The 23,009-nt window shown below is 41.1% G+C and overlaps 1 protein-coding gene across 6 annotated transcripts in view; it reads right to left on the reverse strand.

Moving 5' to 3' along the window:
* Akap7 (A-kinase anchoring protein 7) overlaps window positions 1-23,009 on the reverse strand; it is a 141,161-nt gene that overhangs the window by 87,054 nt on the left and 31,098 nt on the right. For all 6 annotated transcript variants that reach the window (XM_045159667.1, XM_045159665.1, XM_045159662.1 and 3 more), the window contains exons 4-5: window positions 18,049-18,185; window positions 13,373-13,533 (exon numbers count right to left, since the gene is read on the reverse strand). In XM_045159667.1, coding sequence (XP_045015602.1) covers window positions 13,373-13,533; window positions 18,049-18,185 — 298 coding nt within the window. The remainder of the gene's footprint in view (window positions 1-13,372; window positions 13,534-18,048; window positions 18,186-23,009) is intronic.

Below are 23,009 nucleotides of genomic sequence, written 5' to 3' on the forward strand. Positions count from 1 at the left end.
GGGAAAGATTAGACATCCATGAAGATACAGGAGACCCCAGGCCCATGGATGCCAACTTTTGGGTCCTTGCCCAAGTTATCAAAGCATTGAAAATGCAGACTCAGAAAAAGATTCAATATGAATTAAGAGGTTTATTTTAGGGAGAGTTAGGATCCAGTGGGAAGGCTAGCAGGGAAACCAGAGCTGAAAGAAGTTCTCTCCCTTCCTAGCCAGTGAGGGGAGGAGAGACAGGGAAAATCCCCTCACTTCTCCAGGAAGAAGCTCACACATGCATGGAGAGCCCAAGCCAAAAAAAATCCTCCTTCTACAGTGGGACAGAGCCAAAGGGAAGGACTAAGAGAGCAAGTGAGGGGCTCAGAGGTTAAAGAGAGGCCATCCATGTAGCAAGGGAAGAAAGCACCCAAAACGAGGCACATGTGGAGAGTAGACAGGAAAACACCAAGGCGGAAAGAAATTCTCCCCTTCCCAATGGGGAGACTGAGGAGATCTTCCCCATAGAGGGAAAGAGGTAAGAGCTTACCCAAAGGGCCAGAGATGGTCTCACATGCATTAGGCTCATTTATATGGGTCAAATGTCCAATTAGGATGAGCCTGTCATCAGAATCAGGTGAGTAAGGGACAGACTTGATTGGATGGTGAACTCATGAGGCTGGCTCAGGAAGGGCCAGCCCACAAGTGGACTAAACTGAGAAAGTGGCGGGCAGCTCTGCTAATGAGTGGTATTCAAAGACATCATGGATGAGACTGGATCAGAAATAGGTTCTAGTCCTGCCGAGGCAGGTAAGGTGACATCAATGTTTCTGTGGACCAGTCCTTAACTACCTATTATTAAAAAAGGCTTCCTCGCTCCAGTCCATACCATGGCAAGTCCTGAAAGTCTACAAGAATGAGAACTCCAGAGAGACCCAGTTTACTTAGTGTCAACTTCCTCTTTACTCTTATTTCACTCTTTCTTCCAACCTTCTTATCCAGCACTGTCTTCCTGCACTGCGCCAATGTACACTGGGGCTCCCTTAGATAGACTCACTGGAGAAGTTGCCTACTTCCTACACACAAAGAACCCACTCAACTCAAAGAAGCCAGATCTGCTATTGCTCTCTAATACCCTAATGGCAGTTAGGGTTACTTCTTCAGAGGGGGAAGTGGAGAAGAAGAGATAGAAATTGATGAGGCACTTTAAGGTAACAGGACCCCAAAGTAAGTAGCTTTCTCCTTGAATAAATACAGAAAGTACCATTTAGCCTGCAAAGAAGACCTTCCTCTCCCTTTCTCTTCTTTCGTTGCTGAAAAGTTATGCCATCTGGGAAAGATTCCTAGAGGATTAAGCTTGTACCCTCCCTGGGGAATTAAGATTTCTGGGAAGACTACCCTTTTCCTAAAAGCTTGACCCCAAACACATGATTTCAGGACAGGACTAACGAGACCCACCACCCATTCAGAGAACTGACATAAAAGACACTGTCAGGCTGGCCATGTTGGTGCACATCTTTAATCCCAGAACTCAGGAGGCAGAGGTAGGAGGATTGCTGTGAGTTCGAGACCAGGCTGGCACTACAAGTGAATTCCCGGTCAGCCTTGGTTAGAGTGAGTCCCTACCTCGAGGAAAAAAAAAAAAAAAAAAGACACTTTCAAAGGTTTCAGGATGGGCTTCCCTATTTTCTGGAACTTCCATCTGGTATCCTTTCCTTCCTTCCTTCCTTCTCTTAAATTCTATCTATAATCTAATCAAATCTTTCTGAACTTTACCAACTGGTCTGCAGTTAAATTTTTAAATTCATAAGACAAGAATCCAGAGGACACTGACTCAGTGAGAGCTGTGTGCATCCATTAAGTTTTCTGGTGGCTTTAGGTCCTGAGTTATTCCCCATACAAAAGCGAAGATAAGGCTCCACATGCTCTCAAGGCACCCCAAAATTCCCATATCAGAATCCTGAAATCAAGCCAATAATAGACAGATAACCAGATGACACAGTTTTCCAATTCCCTCAAGGCTATGAAGAGGCCAAAAGAAAGAGGAGGAGTTATAGAGGGGGTCTACGTATTCCCCTCCACGCAGAAAGTGAAAATGCCTATGCCAAGATCTCTGGCTTTTCTCTCAGAACACTTTCCTCCCAGTTCTGGGGAGTAACCAGGGAAAACAGCAAATCTACATATGCATGTTTCCTGCTTTGTTTCATCTTTTTACTAAGCTGTCGATAACTGCCTGAATCCCCAAGTCATCCCTCTATTCCCTTTAGGTAAGTTGTAACTGCTGTGGGCAAGGTAGAGACAAGTTAAGACTTTCTTTCCCCAATTTTGGCAGGACTTAAAATAAATGTATTTATCCATTTTTATAAATAGGTTATCTTCTTCGGTCAATGCTGTTGAATATTCAGACCCAGAACCAATAATTATAAATATTATATAAACTAAAAGTCATGTGTGGTAGTTTGAATGTATGTCCTCCATAGACTCCAGTGTTTTATTACAGCTTGTAACTTGGTCTCTAGCTGCTGGGCTGGAGGAGGTATCATTGGGGGCAGATCCTTGGGTCCAGCCTTAAGGTGGTTTGGAAGTAGATCCTGATCCCTAGCCCAAAGGTATGCACAGCCAGCTGAGCTCCTGCTGCTGGGTTTGTACTTGTGGCTTTGGGTTCTTATGGGCTATTTTGGTTGTTTCTCTCTGCTGGGTGTATGGAAGCAGCTTCTTCCACCACGGCCGGGACTTCCCCTGGATCGGTAAGCTTGACATAAACCCCTTACTCCCATACACTGTGCCTGCTCTGATGTTCACCCCAGCAATGCAGAGTTGACTACAACAATATGTTTTAAGGTGAATTAAGTGGTACTATTAGGTTTTTAAGATTATATAGAGTATTTCCTATTTTACTACGTGGATATAAGAAAATAGCATGTTAGAATTTAGTTTTAAAAGAATTGATTTGTGCTTTTAAAAGATACTAAACAGAGTCGGGCATGGTGGTGCATGCCTTTAATCCCAGCACTTGGGAGGCAGAGGTAGGAGGATCGCTGAGAGTTCGAGGCCACCCTGAGACTACATAGTGAATTCCAGGTCAGCCTGAGCCAGAGTGAGACCCTACCTCGAAAAAAAAAAAAAAAAAAAAATACTAAACAGAAGCAAGCAATTTCCTTCCGGGGTTTTCAACTAGAATATACTTTCTAGTATAGTTGTATATTACAGTAAAATTATGTGACTAATAGTATAAAAATTCTTACTGAAATTTTAAAATCACTTTTTTGGGGGGGGTTCTTTCTAGGTAGGGTTTCACTCTAGCTCAGGCTGACCTGGTTTTCACTAAGTGGCCTCCAACTCACAGTGATCCTCCTACCTCTGTCTCCTGATGAGATTAAAGGCATGCACCATCATGCTGGGCTCTAAAATCACTTTTGCATCATCTAAAATTTCAAAGAAATTCAATCGAAACCCTTTTCATTATTCCTACTGTAAGGATACCTGTTTCTACATATTGTTTCAACTTGTATCCACTTAGATAATCTTAACAAAAAATTTGAACTACATGTTTCAAAATAAAGGCTGACACAAGTTGTGACCAACTTCAATTTAAAATCTTTATACTCTTCATTCATAATAGATATTTCTAATTGATTACTGTGAAAAACTGTCAAACAGAATTTTAACAGTTCGTTCTTAAAAGGAAGTCTTTAAAATTGTACCTTCAAGTAAGAAATGATTCATTCCCCTACAGGCAAGCAGAAAGGGCACCCAATTATACATTCGAACACGGGCCCAATTCTCCTATTATTCAACTTCTGTGTTCTCAGATATATCCAACCCTGACAGTAAAAACTACAGTAAATTATCTCAGTCTTCCTCTTATACTAGGAGACAGCAAATGCCAAAGAAAAGTCTGGTCTGACATCCTGACAGGATTCTAGAACACCTTGACTGAATTTATTTCACATGCAGAATTAGGCACAAATGTAAATGAAAGGAAAAAAAAAAAGCATATCTAAGGTTAAAAGTTCTTTCAAAAAAATAAATAAAATTTTTAAAAAGTTCTTTCAATTAGACTTTTACATTTACATCACATATTCTTACATTGATGTACCTCCTGCAATGTACTTATTGATTCTTTTTTAAAAAATTTTGTTTATTTATTTATTTGAGAGCAACAGACAGAGAAAGAGGCAGAGAGAGAGAGAGAGACAGAATGGGCACACCAGGGCTTCCAGCCACTGCAAATAAACTCCAGACACATGTCCCCCCTTGTGCATCTGGCTAAAGTGGGTCCTGGGGATTCGAGCCTCGAACCGGGTTCTTATGCTTCACAGGCAAGCATTTAACTGCTAAGCCATCTCTCCAGCCCTGTATTGATTCTTTTAAGTAGTAGGCTCTGTGGACACAAAGATGAAAGATTCCCTCAAATACTATCACCTGAGCTGAAAAAGATTTTTAGTAAGAAGTGCAATAAAACATAACAATCTTCTTGAATAGTTCTCTACCTAGGGTCCAGGGAAATTAGAGGAGGAATGGTCATGTATGCTTTGACAAAAAGCCAGTGTTGTATCACTTAAAATGACTCCTGATAAAAGATTTATGGGGCTGGAGAGATGGTGTAGCGGTTAAGCGCTTGCCTGTGAAGCCTAAGGATCCTGGTTCGAGGCTGGATTCCCCAGGACCCACATTAGCCAGATGCACAAGTGGGCGCATGTGTCTGGAGTTCGTTGGCCGTGGCTGGGTACCCTGGTGCACCCATTCTCTCTCTCACTCTCTATCTGCCTCTTTCTCTTTCTGTCACTCTCAAATAAATAAATAAATAGAAATCTTAAAAAAAAAGATTTATGATGCAATTTGAGACGGCTATTAAGAAAGCAATCACACTCTAGTATAAGAACTAAAATACTATTGAATAAATAAAGGAGATGAAAAATTTACAAACTGAAAACCATAACTGTATCTAAGTGAAACTAAAGATGACACAAATACAAATAAATGTTCCTCTATTTGCAATTGAGTAGCTTACCAATAAAATCACTGTGATTTGAAAATGCATTAAATCATGTTAAGTTCCAAACATCATGGCTTAGCAACACAGAACACTCAGAGCTTAGTTGTTTATTCTTGTAATCACATGGTTGATCTGCAGCACTGACCAGTGCACAGCATACACAATACATCGCTAGCATAGGGAAACAGCAAAACTGAACATACAATGTCCTCCTCCTACTGGATATATACCACTTCTGTGATAGTGGGAAAACATAAAATAAGTCAGGGACCAACTCTAAATGGAATACTGTTAAAATTTCCATATTATTTAAATCAATCTACAATGCCATTTTTTGTAGAGATTAAAAAAAAATCCATCATAAAATTTGAAACTAAAAGGACCCCAAAAGGCCAAATTAACATCTCTACAAGTAAGAAGAAGAGAGGGTACAGTTCAGAGGTAAACTGCCTGTCAGATTTGTAGGAGGCCCTGGGTTTAAATTCCCAACCCCCACCACCTCCAAAAAGCACTCTGATATGAGGGATTTGGTCACATGCACTGCCTCTCCCCACCACCTCAATGAAAGCTATCATCTCAGATAAAAGATAGCTTTCACTGAAGGCAAGAAAGTAAAAAGGAGTATTTTTAACTGTATTGGAGTCCAGTTGTTCTGACATTTCTGAAGATAGCCTAACTTAGGCCATGGGGTGAAGGGTGGGCAGGCCTGGACACCAGCAGCCTATGATGATCAGAAGTCCAAACCTTTACACAGTAATACAGCAGCCTCAACAAGCCCAGAAATGCCAGACACTGAACAGATTCCTCACAAGGAGCAAAACACAGGGGTTGATTCTCTGCATCTCTGCAGAAAAATAATAGGCAAGATAAGGGAAAGCATTATGCTCAAATGAACATCCTAAGAACCTTTCATTTTTCCTTTTATGGCACAAATATACTTGGAATCTTTTATCATGCTAACCAAGGGTACTTTTCTCATTTCACAAGTACTGTTATAATTCCAGCAGGCTAAAATTTTTTAGCAATCTATCTAATAACCATCTTAACAAAACTGCATTAGCTAAAAAAAATGAATAAAAAAATTACATATCCATTTCTATGCAGAAAGCCTTCAGAGCAATTTCATCATTGTGAAATGTGAACAAGTGCCATATGAGCATGTAATCCTGTTGTCTGTCCTTGCAACCCTGAGTGCTGTAGGCAGCGCTTGGCAAGGAGAAGGCTCTGCTTTATTCTGGAAAACAAGACCACAGCAGGAAGAAGAGACACAGAGGGTCCTGTGCCATGTAGCTTACCTGTTCCCTCAAGGGGCTACCCCCACAAATGCACAGGTATGCAGGATGAAGAGATGAGCTGGGTCTCTTCAGCCCACCAGCAAGAAATAACCATTCCTGGTGGTAGTAACTTTTAGTAACATATAAATATGATTCAAGTATTGGTAGTGTGGGGAAAGGGATAGGAAAAGAGAAATATCCTTCGTATGCTTGATGTGCACTCATGTGTACATGTGCAAACATGTGTGTACACATGGGTATATACAGGGAGCATGTAGAGGCCAGAGATCTATGTCAGGTGTTCTCAGTGACTCTCTACCTTATTTTTTAAAATACTATTCCTCTGGTAGTTGCTGATAATTTTAATTTTATTTATTTATTTATTTGAGAGAGGATAGGCATGCTAGGGGCATCAGCTGCTGCAAAATCCACAGGCATGTGCCACTTTGTGCGTCTGGCTTTACATTGGTATTAAGGAATCAAGCCTGGGTTCTGAGGCTTCACAGATACACACCTTAACCGCTAAGCCTTCTCTCCAGTCCCACTTTATTTATTTTTTTTAAATACAGAACACTTTAGTTTTTTGAGACATGTTCTCACACTGAACCTACAGCTTTCAGAGTCCGCTAGATTAGACAGCCAGCAATCCCTAGGGATCAGCCTATCTCTCCCCATTACAAAGATTATATGCACACCACCACACCCAGCATTCTCATGTGAGTCCTGGTGGTCTTAATTGGTGATCTCTAGGTTCAGTTTAAGACACTGTCTCAAAAAATAGGGTGGAGGGCTGGAGAGATGGCTTAGCGGTTAAGCGCTTGCCTGTGAAGCCTAAGGACCCCGGTTAGAGGCTCGGTTCCCCAGGTCCCACGTTAGCCAGATGCACAAGGGGGCGCACGCGTCTGGAGTTCGTTTGCAGAGGCTGGAAGCCTTGGCGTGCCCATTCTCTCTCTCTCCCTCTATCTGTCTTTCTCTGTGTGTCTGTCGCTCTCAAATAAATAAATAAATAATGAACAAAAAATATTAAAAAAAAAAAGAAATGTCATAGAACATTGAACACATCCCCACATATTTAAAAAAAAAAAAAATAGGGTGGAGAGCAATTGACCAGGCATCAACTTCGGACTTTCCCAATGCATGCCCACACATGGGCATATGCACTTGCAAGCACTTGCACCCACACATATATACTTATAAACTTGCAAGCACACAAGCTTGCCACACTCACAAACACAAACAAAAAAAAAAAATGTTCTTCAATACCTTTTCTTTTTCTTTTGGAAACAGAGTCTCACTATGCTGTCCAGGGTCGATCAAACTCATGATGCTCCTGCCTCAATTTCCCAAGTGTTAGAACCAGAAGCCTGCCCCATTACATCTAGCTTCTTTATTTTGCATATGTATATGTGTACGGTGAGCATATATAGATGGATGCATGTTAATGCGCATGCTAATGTGCATACACATGTGTGCACATGCATATGGAGACCACCGGTCTGCCATTAGTGTCTTTCTCAACTGGTTTGTAGCTTATTTTTTGAGCCAGAATCTCTCACTGAACTAAGAACTCAAAAATCCACCTAGACTACCTAGGCAGAAAGTCCTAGAATCTTCCTTTCTCCCCCTCCCCAGTGCTAGGATTACAGACACATGCTGCCACCCCCAGCTTTTACATAGGTGCTGGCAAGCACTTTACCAAATGAGCCATCTGAAACTAAAAACTCATTAAAACTAACATAAATCAAACTATTTACTTCCTTTACAAATTCTCCTGCTTTCAATTAAGTAGGATCTATATACTGAATAATCCTCTATAGGCATATGTATATACATATATAGTTTATAACAAAGCTCTTAGACATGTAATGACCTAATCAATTAAGCATGTTCTTCTGAAAATAGACTGTGCCATCTGAACAAATAATCTCTAAATTGCAACAGAAAATTAAAATATTCAATTATTGTATTGATACTGTAAGCAACATCAGAGGACCTTAGGGCTAGACCCTTCCCTTACAATCAACCAGTAATCTTATAAATCCTAAAACTGGAACTGTAAGACTATAATTACTAGTCAAAGGAATAGGACTTGAGTATTATTTATGGCCTAGAAGGTCTTTTGATAACTATCTAAACCTGGTACCAGGAGCTCTAAATCTGATAGGATTACTATCTAGAAGGAGGATTTCTGATTAAAAATAAAATAAAATAAAGACATGTTAACTGTCCCCTCCTGTAAGAGTCAATCAATATAAAACTGCCAATCACCATACAGGAAAATGTTCCTCTTCTAGAAAACATGAAACTCACCCAACATCTAGACATGTAGATGGCCAAGATTCTCTTTGGCCATTGTGGTGGTTTGAATCAGGTGTCCCCCATAAACTTAGGTGTTCTGAATGCTAGGTTCCCAGCTGATGGATATTTGGGAATTAATGCCTCCTGGAGGGAGTGTATTGTTGGGGGCGGGCTTATGGGTATTAAAGCCAGTTTTCCCTTGCCAGTGTTTGGCACACCCTCCTGTTGCTGTAGTCCACCTTATGTTGGCCAGGGGGTGATGTCCACCCTCTGCTCATGCCATCGTTTTTCCCTGCCGTCGTGGAGCTTCCCCTCGAGCCTATAAGCCAAAATAAATCTTTTTTTTCCCAGAAGCTGCTCTTGGTTGGGTGATTTCTACCAGCAATGCAAACCGGACTGCAACAGTAAAGTGGTACCAGTAGTGGGGTTGCTGCTAGACACCTGACTGTGTGGCTTTGGCCTTTTGGAGCTGATTTTCAAGAGGAATGTGGAAGGAGTTGAAACCTTGGCCTAAGCGATGCCTTGCAGTGCTGTAAGTACAGCGTGATGGACTATTATGGTCAGAGCTACAAGAGCTGAATGCAGTAAGAACGATGGACTGTGAGGTTTGGCTTATGAGGGTGAAAAAGAGCTTTGCCTGGACTGGGTTAGCAGTTTGTGTGAGAAGCTTGCTCTTATGCCCATGTCCTGAGAAGTTGTGCAGGGTTGCTTTGCGTAGAAATGAACTGGTGTGAGCAGATGGATATGGCACAGAAAGAAAAATCTTTGGGTGGACTGTTGCCCATTCAGCTGCAACTGAGAGATTACAACCTTTGAGACTGAGCTAGCTGACCTGCTCTGGGGCAACAAGAAGAATGTAGACTCTTTTGAACGGGCCTGAGTGCTCCAAGAGTGTCCTGTTCTTCAAAGTCTGCTTTATTCCCCCCTGGATTAACAAATTGGCACCCTACCTGGTATTGTGGAGTATAAGAAATACTGGAAAGAGGGTCATTGAGTTTGCAACACGGTCTTGTGTTTGGGAAATGGCCATGGGCAGTGTGAAGTGGGTTTGCTGGTTGCCTGCATAGAGACCCCATGGGGCCATGAGGATGAACCGTGGCTTGCAGTGGAGACCCAGTGGAGATGCCGGGACCATGAGATGGCTGCCGAGGAGCTGCCGGCCCCAATGAAGTTTTCCAGGACTATGAGTAGCCTAGCTGGAGGGGCGGAATTGAAATGCCAAAGACTTGTTGCTGGTTAGAATTATCAGACTTGAAGATTTGTCACTGGTTTGAGTTGCTGGACTTGAAGCTACAGAGTTTGATGTTTGCCCTGGTTGTTTAAAATCTTGTATTGGTTAAATGTTTCTTTGCTATGCCCAATGCCATCTATTGCAGTATGAATATTTATTCTGTGCCATTATGGGTTTTTTGAGGTTATTTTTTGGTATTATGGCTCAGTTAAAAGATCTTGAACTATGGGGATGTATGAACATCATTGGAATTGATGAAAACTATGGGGATTTTTAAAGTCAGACTGAAAGCATTGTATTTTACATCATGAATGGATATCAGTTTATGGGGGCCAGGGGCGGAATGTGGTGGTTTGAATCAGGTGTCCCCCATAAACTTAGGTGTTCTGAATGCTAGGTTCCCAGCTGATGGATATTTGGGAATTAATGCCTCCTGGAGGGAGTGTATTGTTGGGGGCGGGCTTATGGGTATTAAAGCCAGTTTTCCCATGCCAGTGTTTGGCACACCCTCCTGTTGCTGTAGTCCACCTTATGTTGGCCAGGGGGTGATGTCCACCCTCTGCTCATGCCATCGTTTTTCCCTGCCGTCGTGGAGCTTCCCCTCGAGCCTATAAGCCAAAATAAATCTTTTTTTCCCAGAAGCTGCTCTTGGTTGGGTGATTTCTACCAGCAATGCGAACCGGACTGCAACAGCCATCTAATAAGCCTTGCTTGTCTTCTACACTATACTTACCAGTGCTTTTGACAGAGATCACAAGAATTAGGGTGTTGAGGGAAGGCCAGAGAGAGAATGTGATAACATGACTGTTGGACTTAAGTAATCTATTGCTGAGAACTTCTTTTAAAAACAAAGCTAGGCCTGGAGAGATGGCTTAGCGGCTAAGTGCTTGCCTGTAAAGCCTATGGACCCTGGTTCAAGGCTCAATTCCCCAGGACCCACATTAGCCAGATGCATTAGGGGGTACATACATCTGGAGTTCGTTTCCTATGGATGAAGGTCCTGGAGCACCCATTCTCTCTCTGTCTTTCTCTGTCTCTCTCTCTCTGCCTCTTTTTCTCTCTGACTGTGGCTCTCAAATAAATTAATAAAAATGAACAAAAAAAAATTAAAAAAAAAGCTAGGGACTGAGAATGGAACTCTGTGATAGAACACAGGCTTATCATTGACAATGCCCCAGGCTCAATCCCTAGTACCAAAATAAAAATAAAGTAATAATAAGATAAATCTAATGAAAATATTGGAAAATACTCCATGCATTGAACATGAACACTACGTGAATGGAGATTCCAACTACACTTCAATGCCTGGCATAGTCAATGCTTAAGAATTAACAGCCAAACAGGGTGGCAAAGACCTGTAATGCCAATACCTGGGATGCTAACTAAGATAGGATTGCCTGGAATTCAAGGCCAGTCTGGGCTTCATAATGAGTACCAAGGCAGCCAGGGCAGAACAAGATCCCTGTCTCAAAACAACAACAAAGTTACTTCAGGAAGTGGATAAGTAAGTGAAAATCTTTCCTATTTCTTATTAAAATATTTTGATTTCTTAAACATACACATAAAAACTATAAGCAAAGCAACTATACAACATACACATAAAAATTAAAAGCAAGCATAACAAACAACAATGTGGTCACTCTGTTTTCCACTTCTTGTACTCTTTTGCTGAAACTTTTAGAACACAAATGTTTTTACGCAAGAGCCCCTAATGCCTCCGGAATCAAGAAAGGAATTACAGGGGCAGTGGCCTTTGTTAAAATGACAACCAATATCTTTGGGCTCATATTCATTTCAAGCTGGTGAGATTTCACATTCCTCAGCACACAATGGGTCTTTCATCAATACTGGAAAATGTCTTTGTAAGGATACTTGCAAAGAATGGATGGAATTCTTAATGCTGCAAACACCCATTGAATTACTTAAAAGAACAATGAATGAATGACTAATTAGAAATGTTTCAGTGATATTTATATTACAAAAGAAAAGACTTAACTCTAACATTTTCTCCAGAATAGTCAGAAAAAAAAATTGATTAAGTTTGCTGTGAGCATTAGTTTCCAAATGATTTACCATCAAAATTTAGAGCTGCCTTCTCTTTGTCCAACTAATGATTTTTAAGTCCTACTTATCTTTGAAAGATTGTTTATTTGCTTGCAGGTTTGCCTACACATATTTTGCTCTGCCCTATCCTGAAAATAAAATTTAAGATGACTGCAAAAAACTGTACATTGTAACAAGAGAACATATTCACCATAAGAAAATGAAACTAGAAAGACAGATGAAGTGCTTTATGTCTAAATTGAAATAAGGTAGGTCTTCATTCTAAGTTTTTAGACAACCAATTCTACCTAAAAACACAAGTTAAACTGGGCATGGTGGCGCACGCCTTTAATCCCAGCACTCAGGAGGCAGAGGTAAGGGGATCACCATGAGTTCAAGGCCACCCTGAGACTACATAGTGAATTCCAGGTCAGCTTGGGCTAGAGTGAGACCCTACCTCAGGAAAAGAAATAAAGAAGAAAGGAAGGAAGGAAGGAAAAGAAAGAAAACAAACAACACTATTTGTTCAAAGGAAATAATGCTGATCTGAATACTGAATACTAAGATTAACAAATAAATTTTAGCTGGTTGTGGTGGTACACACCTTTAATCCCAGGATTTGGGAGGCAAAGGTAGGAGGACTGCTGTGAGTTCGAGGCCACCCTGAGACTACATAATGAATACCACGTCAGTCTGGGCTAGAGTAGGACCCCACCTCAAAAAACAAATATAAATAAACAAATAAATCTTGGGAGCTGCAGAGATGGCTCAGCAGTTAAAGGCTACAGCTTGCAAAACCTAATGATCTGGGTTCAGTTTCCCAGCATCCACATAAAGCCAGATCGACAAAGTGATGCATGTGTCTGGAGTTCATTTGCAGTGCCAAGAGGCCCATTCTTTGTCTTTCTCTTCCTCTCTCTCTCTCATATAATTATATCTATATATATATCTATCTACATACCCAACCACCAGATGACATCATGATACGGCATAAAATTATAATAAAAACTGTTCATAACTTGTAAGCTAATACCCAGTGTTTTATTCATGTCAAACTCAAATTCAGCTCCCCAGTTCCAGGTGAATTATAATTGAATGTGTCTTCCCTAAGTGTGACTCCTCTGACCCCCACCAATGGGTCTTCTGCTCAGCACGTAAGAGCTAAAAGGGGAGAAGCAAGCCACACCAAAAAAAAAAAGGAAGCGTTGCTGACTTAGCCACTGGCTGTCTAGAACAGAGATGACAATTGTCACAGCCTCTGAATAGGCAAGTACTGATGGTCATTCATACTTATGAAGTACCTGCTATATATAAAATGTCATGATGAGCTTAAGGATTCTTCAGACTTGCAATGGATACTTTAGGCTATGACCTTTGTTGTAAAACCCCAGAGTCAACATTTTCCCCACAGTAAGTATCAACTTTTTAGGCCCTTTAACCATTTACTTACACACCCCCCCAAAAAACAAAAATACTAGCTCCCCAAATCACATGGCAAACATCTACGCCTGGGAAAAGCATCCGTGAGACTTAATGAGCGCGTGCTGTCAGTCCTACCTGCTATCTCCAGGAGCGGCTTGATGTGCTCTCCTTCTGCCAGCTTCACAAAGCCAACCTGACTTCCGAAGGTGTCAATCCCCTGGAAGGGCAAGACCAAGTGTTTCCCTTTGAGGATTTCCTCGATGGATGGCTTTAATTCCAAGAGTGCATCAATACCACTGGTAAGAGAACAGAGTTTTCAGCAGCATACTCAGTATCAAAATCTACAAAATTAAGTAAGCAATAAAGAAAACATTTTTATGGAAGACAACGACAGTGACAGTGAGAGAGAAGATCGGTGCCAGGGCCTCAGCCACTGCAACATAACTGCAGACACACGTGCCCCCTGTGCAACCTTGCGTGTTTGCATCACTGTGCGTCTGGCTTATGTGGGACCTGGAGAGTCAAACATGAGTCCTTCGGCTTCACAGGCAAGTGCTTTAACTGCTAAGCCATCTCTCCAGGCCAAGAAAACCATTTTGAAAAGACAAATTTTACTTATGTACTAATTTTTAAGTTCAGAATATCTTCTATATCTAACCTATGATTCAAATGAATATCAATTTTTAAATAGTAACTATAGAAGTAAATTAAATCTTTGCCTAATTATAATTGCCATTAAATATGTGAAAGTGATACTATCTTAAAGTTCCTCAAGCAATGTCTATGTCAGGCACAGTGGCACAGGCTTATAATAGCACTCAGGAGGACTGTCTCAATTTAAATGCCCACCTGGGCTACATGGTGAGTTTTAGGCCACCCTGGGGCTATTGAGAGACTGTCTCAACAAAACAACAAAATGAAAAAAATTCTAACTAAGAAAATATTGCATAGATACCTCAAAGGGCTGGAGAGTTAGCTCAGTGGTACAATGTTTACCTAATATGCATGAGGTTTTTGAGATTCAATCTCTGTTTAGTATGAATTACACAGAAGACACACTCAAAAAAATGACCAATAATATGCTCCCCTTAAAAAACATCATGTATCAGAGCTTATATTAGATTTCTGAGAATGTTCTAGATTTTTGTTGTTTCTTTAAAAATATTTTTATTACATTTATTTGAGAGAGAGTATGGGTCTGGCTTCTTGCTGTGACAAAAGAACTCCAGATGCATGCTCTACTTTGTGCATCTGACTTTATGTGGGCACTAGGAATTGGACGCAGGCTAGCAGGCTTTGAAAGAAAGTGCCTTTAACTGTTGAACCATCTCCTTAACCTGATTTTTATTGTTTGAGACAAGGTTTCATAGAGTCTGAGCTGGCCTGGAACTCGCTACATAGCCCAGATGACCTTGAACTTCTCTGTCCCTTCTTCCTCCATCTCTTGAGTACTAAAATTACAGGCATGAACAGGTTTGATGGGTGCTGTGGACTGAACTGAGGGCTTCAAACAGGCTAAATTTGAAAGCTCTCTACCAACTACCCATGTTCTAAATTTTTCTTATTTATTTACTCTCTAGAAAGGGAGGAAGGGAGAGAGAGCAAGAGAATGGGTGTGCCAGGGCCTTCACCTGCTGCACACAAACTCCAGAAGCCTGCACTACCCTTGTGCATCTGGCTTACATGGGTCCTGGGGAACTGAACCTGGGTCCTTTGGCTTTGCAGGCAAGCAACTTAGCTGCTAAGCCATCTCTCCAGCCATGTTCTAATTTTTTTTTAAATAAAAGTACTAACCCTACAGACTGCTATGTTGTTGGACTGCTATAAACTAATTCAATAAAACCCCTTTTTATTTAAAAAAAAAGTACTAACATTTACCTTTAGAGGACTTAATGTTTACAATACATTGCACTAATGCTAATATTCATTATTTCCTTTTTTTGTTAGAGTCTCACTGCTGTGATTAAAGGTGTGTGCCACCATGCCCAGCTCCATTATTTCTTTTTTCAAACATGTTTTATAATTCCCTTACATGGACGTAATGTTTTTGATCATAATATCCTCCTATTACCTTCTGTTATACTCTTCTCTCATCCTCCCTTCCACTAAACCCTTTCATCTTTCCAACTAGTCCCTGTTCTACTTGGATGTCTTTTTGTCCCCTCTCAAGGAAGGGTAGAGCCATCCATGATGGATGTTGATGGATGGATCCAATATTGTCAGGCAGATAGTAAGTAACACTGGGGGTGAAGTGAATGCAATGGCCACTTCATGTCAGGAAGACAGCATTCCAAAGCACTCCATACCATTCTCCAGCTCTTCACACTCTCTCTGCCTCCTCTGTCACATGTTTCCTGAGCCTTGGAAGGGGATGATACTTAGCACTGAGGAGGAGAAGTCTCATTTAGCACAGGACACTCAACAGTCACTTATTGTCAGTACTTTGGCAAGCTTTGTATCTCTTAAAATATGCCTCTATAATAAGATACTTTGGAATTCAAATAAAATAGAGGTTTAATTCCATTTCCCAACAGCAGCTAAAATGCTAGTCACAGCTGTTTAGCCTCAACTTACTTAGGACTACTCTGTGTTCCGAACCTTTATTTTTCTCTAAAAATAAATGTTACTAAATTATTGAAGTAGACATTATCAGGTTTTGACTCTCTGAAAAACTATGCTCAATCATTTCCATCTTGAAGATAATTTTGGTATAGGTACCACATTATGAGGGGAAAAAATTATAATCTCACTAGAGGGCAGCAATTACCTAAAAACGAAATGTGCATACAGTATGGAGAGGATTCTGAAATTTCCTTCGAATTAAATCAGCATTAAATTAGCCTATCCACCAGTCAAATGTTTAAAAAAAAATTATTCTAAACCTTCATACATCTAAATTAATCTTTATGTAAAGTTCTGAACTGATTTTCAACCATGAATCTCATGCTCATTCTCTTTCCTATGTCATAACAGAATGGCAACAGACAATACAGTACTTGGATAAGCTGTGTAACCAGCACTCCTTGCTGGACCTTCAAAACTCTATCCTACATCCAATGCTACCCAATTGCAATTATAATCATTCAAAAGGACAGTGTCCATACTTCTAAGTCAACAATGTCCTTCACTGAGTACTGTCAGCTAAAGCATGAGCTAACAGAGCCTTCTGGCTCATCTGTCATAAACTGAGGGACAGGCTGGGGATTGGCTATGGGGTTAAAGGCCCCTGCTATTTAAACTGAGGGGAATCAATACTCATTGCACATGCATTTGCCAAAGCAAGCCATGCAGAAGGATAAGGCTTTTCAGAAACAATGAATTCTGTAGATTCTTAGACAGGAAATACAGGTGATCTAAATTCAGCCTAGCTTTTCAGATCTCTAGTTATATATTCAAGGTATTCATCCTAATGAGATGCCATTGAACCCAGAGCAGGAAGGAGCAGGATCTATTAGGGAACATCATAGTCAAATCCTTTTAAAATTGAATGACTTCCCAAGAGTCCTTTGTGAAGAGACTTCTTTATGATAAAGTAAGTGCTGGGTCTAGTGGTACACACTTATAATCTTAGTAATTGGTAAGTGAAGGCAAGAGGACTGGAGTTCAAGGCCATCCTCAGCTCCATGGCAAGTTTGTACTTGAAACTGAGATCGAATACTGTTATCAAATCAGCAGCTGATTTTAGTCTAATATTCCTACTTCTTTCTTCTACACTGTGAAGACCCAAAGACCTGATGTGATATCCACCCATATCAATTTATGATTTTAAAAAAATGTCTCTTCAAATTCAATGTCTAGACTTTGAAAAAAATAAATATGAACAGGCAACTGGTAATCTACATATTTAGCATATTTGCAGCATTGAATGAAAGAAAAAATGTCAGCATAGAAGGTTTTTAAAATCTTTCCATTAACACATCTCCCCAGAGAACATCAGTTTTGTTCTCACTATCTAGCTGTCCAAGCAAAGGCCACACCTTTCTAACAGCTCTGTTCATACAGAATGTGGGTGGGCCTCATCCAACCAGCAGAAGACCTTAACAAGAATGACTGAGGTCCAGAGAAGGATGGAAGGCTGTCTCCAGATGCCCCTGTCCTCGGCTGCACACAAACTCTCCCCTGAGCCTCCAGCCTTACCATCTGCCCTAAAGACTTCAAACTTGCCAACATTCACAACCATGTAAGACAATTCTTTAAATAAATCACACAACAGATATGAACAGATGGAGACAGATGTCCCATACAGACATAAATCCTACTGATTCTGTCCACAGGGAATACTGACTAAGCACCATCCTGACACACAGTGTGAGGCTCCTCTCAGCCCATCTCCCAGACGACATCTTTCAGACCATCAAAGCATTTATTTTTCCATCAGCTGAAGTGAGTCAAGTAAAAATCTCTGCTCCTGTGCCCTTGCGGCTTGTGATGGACTAGAAACCCAGTCTCTAGGAGGCAATCCTACTGTGTCAAGAACTTAACTACAGGGCTGGAGAGATGGCTTAGTGGTTAAGGCACTTGCCTGTAAAGTCAAAGGACCCAGGTTCGATTCCCCAGGACCCATGTAAGCCAGATGCACAAGGTGGCACACGCATCTGGAATTTGTCTGCAGTAGCTGGAGGCCTTGACATAAACACTCTCTCCCTCCCTCTCTCTCTCTCTCTCTCTCTCTGTCTCTGTCTCTTTCTCTCTCACTCTCTCAAATAAATAAATAAAATTTAAAATTTTGCTTTAGAATTTCAACACCTCTTGGGTTCCTCTTTGTTTATTCATTATAGTAATATTGGGGAATAATATCCAAAAGGACTCACATGTTGACTTCATCTTCATTTAGTAACTGCATCACCAGCAGGGTAATATGAAAGGAGCCGTCGCCAACCATTGCTTTGGCCAGTCGCTCATCCTGTTGTATTATTGCATTTTGCAGGATTTTAATTCCTCCGGTAATCTAATCGCATACATGCAAAAACAAAACAGACATAGATAAGAACAACTCTATATGGCAAATTTTAAATCAAGAAGAAAAATGAGCAACCAGCCACAATTTCAAGACTTGACAACCAAACAAACCTTTAGCTGTCTGTTGTTCTCACAACTGACTTGGATGGCTTAACAGAACATTTAAATTTAGGGGAAAAAAAAATCACAAAATTCTTGTCCATCTTACAAATATTGAGCCCAACACCCTTATTTTTTCAGACTAGATCACTGGCTAAGTATGTCCATGCCTCCTTTTAGAAATGTGGCCCTGTAATATGGGTATGACTCACTAACTAGGATAATTTCTAAGAGAAAAGCTTTATTCTTGCTACAGAAAGGTCAAATCAGCTCACAACATTCCATTTCTGTTAGAAGTAATATTTAGTTGTCCCCAAGTGAATGTAGCTAAGGAGCCATCCCTCACAGCCTTTAAGATTATCTAGCATAGCAGAAATTCCAACAAGAATGGATGTTGTCAATTTTTCAGACATGCAAGAAGGAGCAAAACCATGGAGGCAAAACTGATAACAGTTGCAATGCAAGTGTGAGGAAAGCTGCTGCAGTCTGCATGCAGGCGAACCCCCACAGGCTAGGCCACTCATCTGCCTTCCCCCTCGGGACCTGTCCCTCCCGAACAAGAACAAGAATGATGCATCTCAGTCCTCCACTTCCTGTGCGTGCTGGACAGTAGTTGAATATAAAACTCAGAGAGGGTCTGGAGAGATGGCTCAGCCATTAAAGACGCCTGTGTGTAAAGCCTGATGGCCTGTTTCAATTCCCCAGTCCCCATATAAAGCCAGATGCACAGAATGGTGCATGAGCCTGATGTTCATTTGCGGACACAGGAGGCTCTGGAACTCACTCACTCTCTTCTCTCTCTCTCTCTCTCTCTCTCTCTCTCTCTCTCTCTCTCTCTCTGTGTGTGTGTGTGTGTGTGTGTGTGTGTGTGTGTGTGTGTCTCTATCTGCTTGCAAGTAAATAAATATATTTTTAAGAAATCAGAGATATCCCTGAGAAATGAAAACACATGAAAGCCCTGGGACAGCAGAATGACAGAGAGAAAAAGGGAAAAGAGAAGCTGGTAATAGCAGCAGAATCTACGAAAAGTGAATAAATAAATAGTGTTGATAAGGGAAACACTGGATCATGAGCTGAGCGGGCTGTGCTGATAGGAGTGTAGCTAGCTGGTTTATCCTGAACAATGTTCCCATTATCTGTGGAATGTAGCTGTGAAAAACCATAAGACACTGTCCCAAGATCTGACACCCACACACAAAAAACTCCCTCCTTTAACCAAAACTTCAGCCAGGCTCCTCTGAGTCCACTGTGTGATCAGGCTCAAGCTTGATTCCATCTTTTTCCCAGCAAAGCCCATTATGAGTAAGAAGCTTTGGAGAAAACCTTTCATCTTTGGTGTCTTCCTCACCTTGCCCAAGGTCTGCCTTCAGCAGTAACTCTGTCAAGTCAGTTTAGCCACAAACCCTTTATTATGTATGTGTGTGTGCACGTGTGCGGTATGTATATTCTTTTTTTTTTAATTTATTTATTTATTTATTTGAGAGCGACAGACACAGAGAGAAAGACAGATAGAGGGAGAGAGAGAGAATGGGTGCGACAGGGCTTCCAGCCTCTGCAAACGAACTCCAGACGCCTGCGCCCCCTTGTGCATCTGGCTAACGTGGGACCTGGGGAACCGAGCCTTGAACCGGGGTCCTTAGGCTTCACAGGCAAGCACTTAACCGCTAAGCCATCTCTCCACCCTATGTATATTCTTGTACAGATAGGTGTGGGTGCATGTGCACTTGAAGGTTGACATCATCTTCCTCAATCTCTGTCTACTTTAATTTGCTGTGACAGGGTTTCTCACTTGAACCCAGAGTTCACCCATCCAGCTAGCCTAGCCAGCCATCTTGCTTGCTTGGAGGACCCCTGTCTCTGCCTCCCACCCAGAACTTACTTGAGTGCTGGGGATCTGAACTCCAGTCTTCACAACTGCATGGCAAGCTCCTTACCACAGAGCAATCTTTCCAGCCCTGACCCCCAACACTGGTCTTTGGTTATAAATCCTCTATCCGAAGTCAGAGCCAAGTTAAGTCACTACAAAACCCTGTTTCAATGGTCTCTGTCCCTATTTCTATGCCCCTGTGGAAACAGGCTCTTTACTATCTTTAGCAATTGTCCCAAATCATTTTAAAACCATGTATCTTCACAGTAAGTCCACACAACCTAAAATGACCTCAGTGTTCTCTATGCCTTGTTATCTGAAAGCAACTAACAGAGGAAATGGTGTTCTCCCAGCAGGGAGTGTTTAAGCAAAATAAAAATGGACACTAGACCTGAAAAATCCGTGAGCAAGCAAAACCAATCCAGCCTTAAAAGTTTTCAAGAAGGTTAAAAATAGCCTTCATTTTGCTCGTTGAAAAAATAAGCAAAACCCAACAAATCATTTCTAGTTATTTCTGCTTATGTTAGATAGAAATATAAATTTCTCTCAGCCAATCAAAAGCACCCAATTAATATGTGATTATTACTAGGGATAGCCCAACAAGGTAAACCATAAAAGAAAACTTTATAACTGTAATCAATCAAACACTTGCAATTTTGCTTCCACATTTTTCCTATAAATACTTGCCTTTGACACCATAAAATGAGAACACTAAACTTCTTGGACTTTGGTATCCCCACTTCATGAATTACTTCTTACTGAACTTAGTAAAATGTTATGGTGCCCAAGATCTACCTTTTACAGTTTGGTGGCAGAAGTGGAGGTGAAAGGGGACACCCAGTGATGTCCAGAAGGCTCACAAGGATCCAGGAGAAGAGAATGCACCAGGCCCATTGTGCTCACTGCCTAGGTTAGTTCCACTCCTATTCTGAGTTGTACATTTTGCATTCTGAACACTGTAAACTTATTTGTGTAATTATAACCCAGTTAGAGCCACACATCAAATTGGCTACTCACCAGAAACTAGACTGAATCCAGCGGGAGACCTGGGGCAAGTAAAATTTATAAAGACAAGCTATTATAGAGTTATCCATTTATCGGAAATTAGAAATCCTCATCTCAAAGTCCTGCTGATTTCATGTTCAGAAATCATGTGTCTAGAGAAGTGGGTACATCCTACAACAGATGACTTACTGGACACAGTGAAGAACTTTGGTCTAGATAAAATTGTCCATTTATGGAATACATTGGAAAAGAAAGAATGCCAAGAGGCTCAAAAACATTGAGACAGATTTGTTTTTATGCTGTCTGTTTGCTTTAGCAATTAAGCATGTGTTCTACCACTGAGCTATATCCCCAAACTGAGATTTCTGGTGGTGGCCGTCATACACAGAAACTGCTGAAAGACTGATAAGACTTTTTAACAACCTCTCAAAAAGACTCCACCCTAAGGACAAATAAAACAAGTAAAAAGCTTCAGTGACAAACAGGATGAAAATACAAAGAACTCTATGGTGACCGCCATAACTCCCTTTCCCTCTTCACCTATTATTCTGGCTCCACTGGCCCATGTTCAATTGTCTTCTGCTGGAATTGCCAATCCTTCACTCAGTTTATCTCTGTGTGCCAGGGATGATAAGAAAATGGAAACTAGGAGAATTCTCACAAATTCAATCCCTTGAAGACTAGAAGATGATGTATGCTTACAAAGCCTGCTGGTCTGCATTTAGTTCCAAAGTACACACTTAAAGCCATATGGACAAAGTGGTAATGTGTGTCTAGAGTTCCTTTACAGTGACAGGAGGCCCTGAAGCACCCATTCTCATTCTCTCTCTCTTTCTCTCCCTCTCTCAAATAAATAAATAAATTGTTTTATAAGATATAAACTTGGGCCTCAAAACAGCCAAATTTGGTCCCTAAGCTTCCTTCTGTCACTCCTTGATCACAACCTGAACTCAGGGTTGGGAAAATGGCTCAGTGGATAAAGTACTTGCTCTGAAAGCGTGAGGACCTGGGTTTGGATCCCCAAACCCACATAAAGCTAGATGTAGCAGCATGAGCATCTGTAATTCAAGCACTCTTACAGTGAGATGGGAGGCAGAAACAGGAGACTCCCCACAAGCTCATAGGCAAGCCAGCCTGGCAAATGCAGCACAGAACAAGATAACCTGCCTCAAACAAGATGGAAGGCAAGGAGCCGGGCGTGGTGGCGCATGCCTTTAGTTCCAGCACTCGGGAGGCAGAGGTAGAAGGATCACCATGAGTTTGAGGCCGCCCTGAGATTACCTAGTGAATTTCAGGTCAGCCTCGGCTAGAGTGAGACCCTACTTCAAAAATAAATAAAAATTTTAAAATTTTAAAAAAGATGGAAGGCAAGGATCAACGTTGTCCTCTGACTTCTACATACATACTGTGGCATGTGTACTCCCACACTCACACAAAAGAACATGTACACACACACACACACACACACACACACACACACACACACACAGGTTTAAAAAGAATGAACTCAGAATTTGATTAGCAAAATGTTTTCAAAATCCTAGAGAAAATTCATAAAAAAAATAGATTAGAGAATTTAGAACCTATGACCCTAGACTTCCTTATTTGTGTCAGCTTAGTCACTAGCTATTAGGCCAAGGGAAGCACATCATGGATTGCTTCAGCAAGGTGGGATACCCATGATGACATTTAAAAAAAAGCCGTTTCTAAGGTGTGCCCAAATATACCTAAGACACAGCTGAGAGCCTTTAGAAGCTAGCCTATTCTATTATTCAGCTATGCAAACACAAAAAGATGACTCAGCCTCCTGATTGCAGGGCTAGAGTAGACATCTCACTTGTT

This window comes from Jaculus jaculus, chromosome 9 (genome assembly GCF_020740685.1).
Source record: "Jaculus jaculus isolate mJacJac1 chromosome 9, mJacJac1.mat.Y.cur, whole genome shotgun sequence".
NCBI classification, from domain to species: domain Eukaryota; kingdom Metazoa; phylum Chordata; class Mammalia; order Rodentia; family Dipodidae; genus Jaculus; species Jaculus jaculus.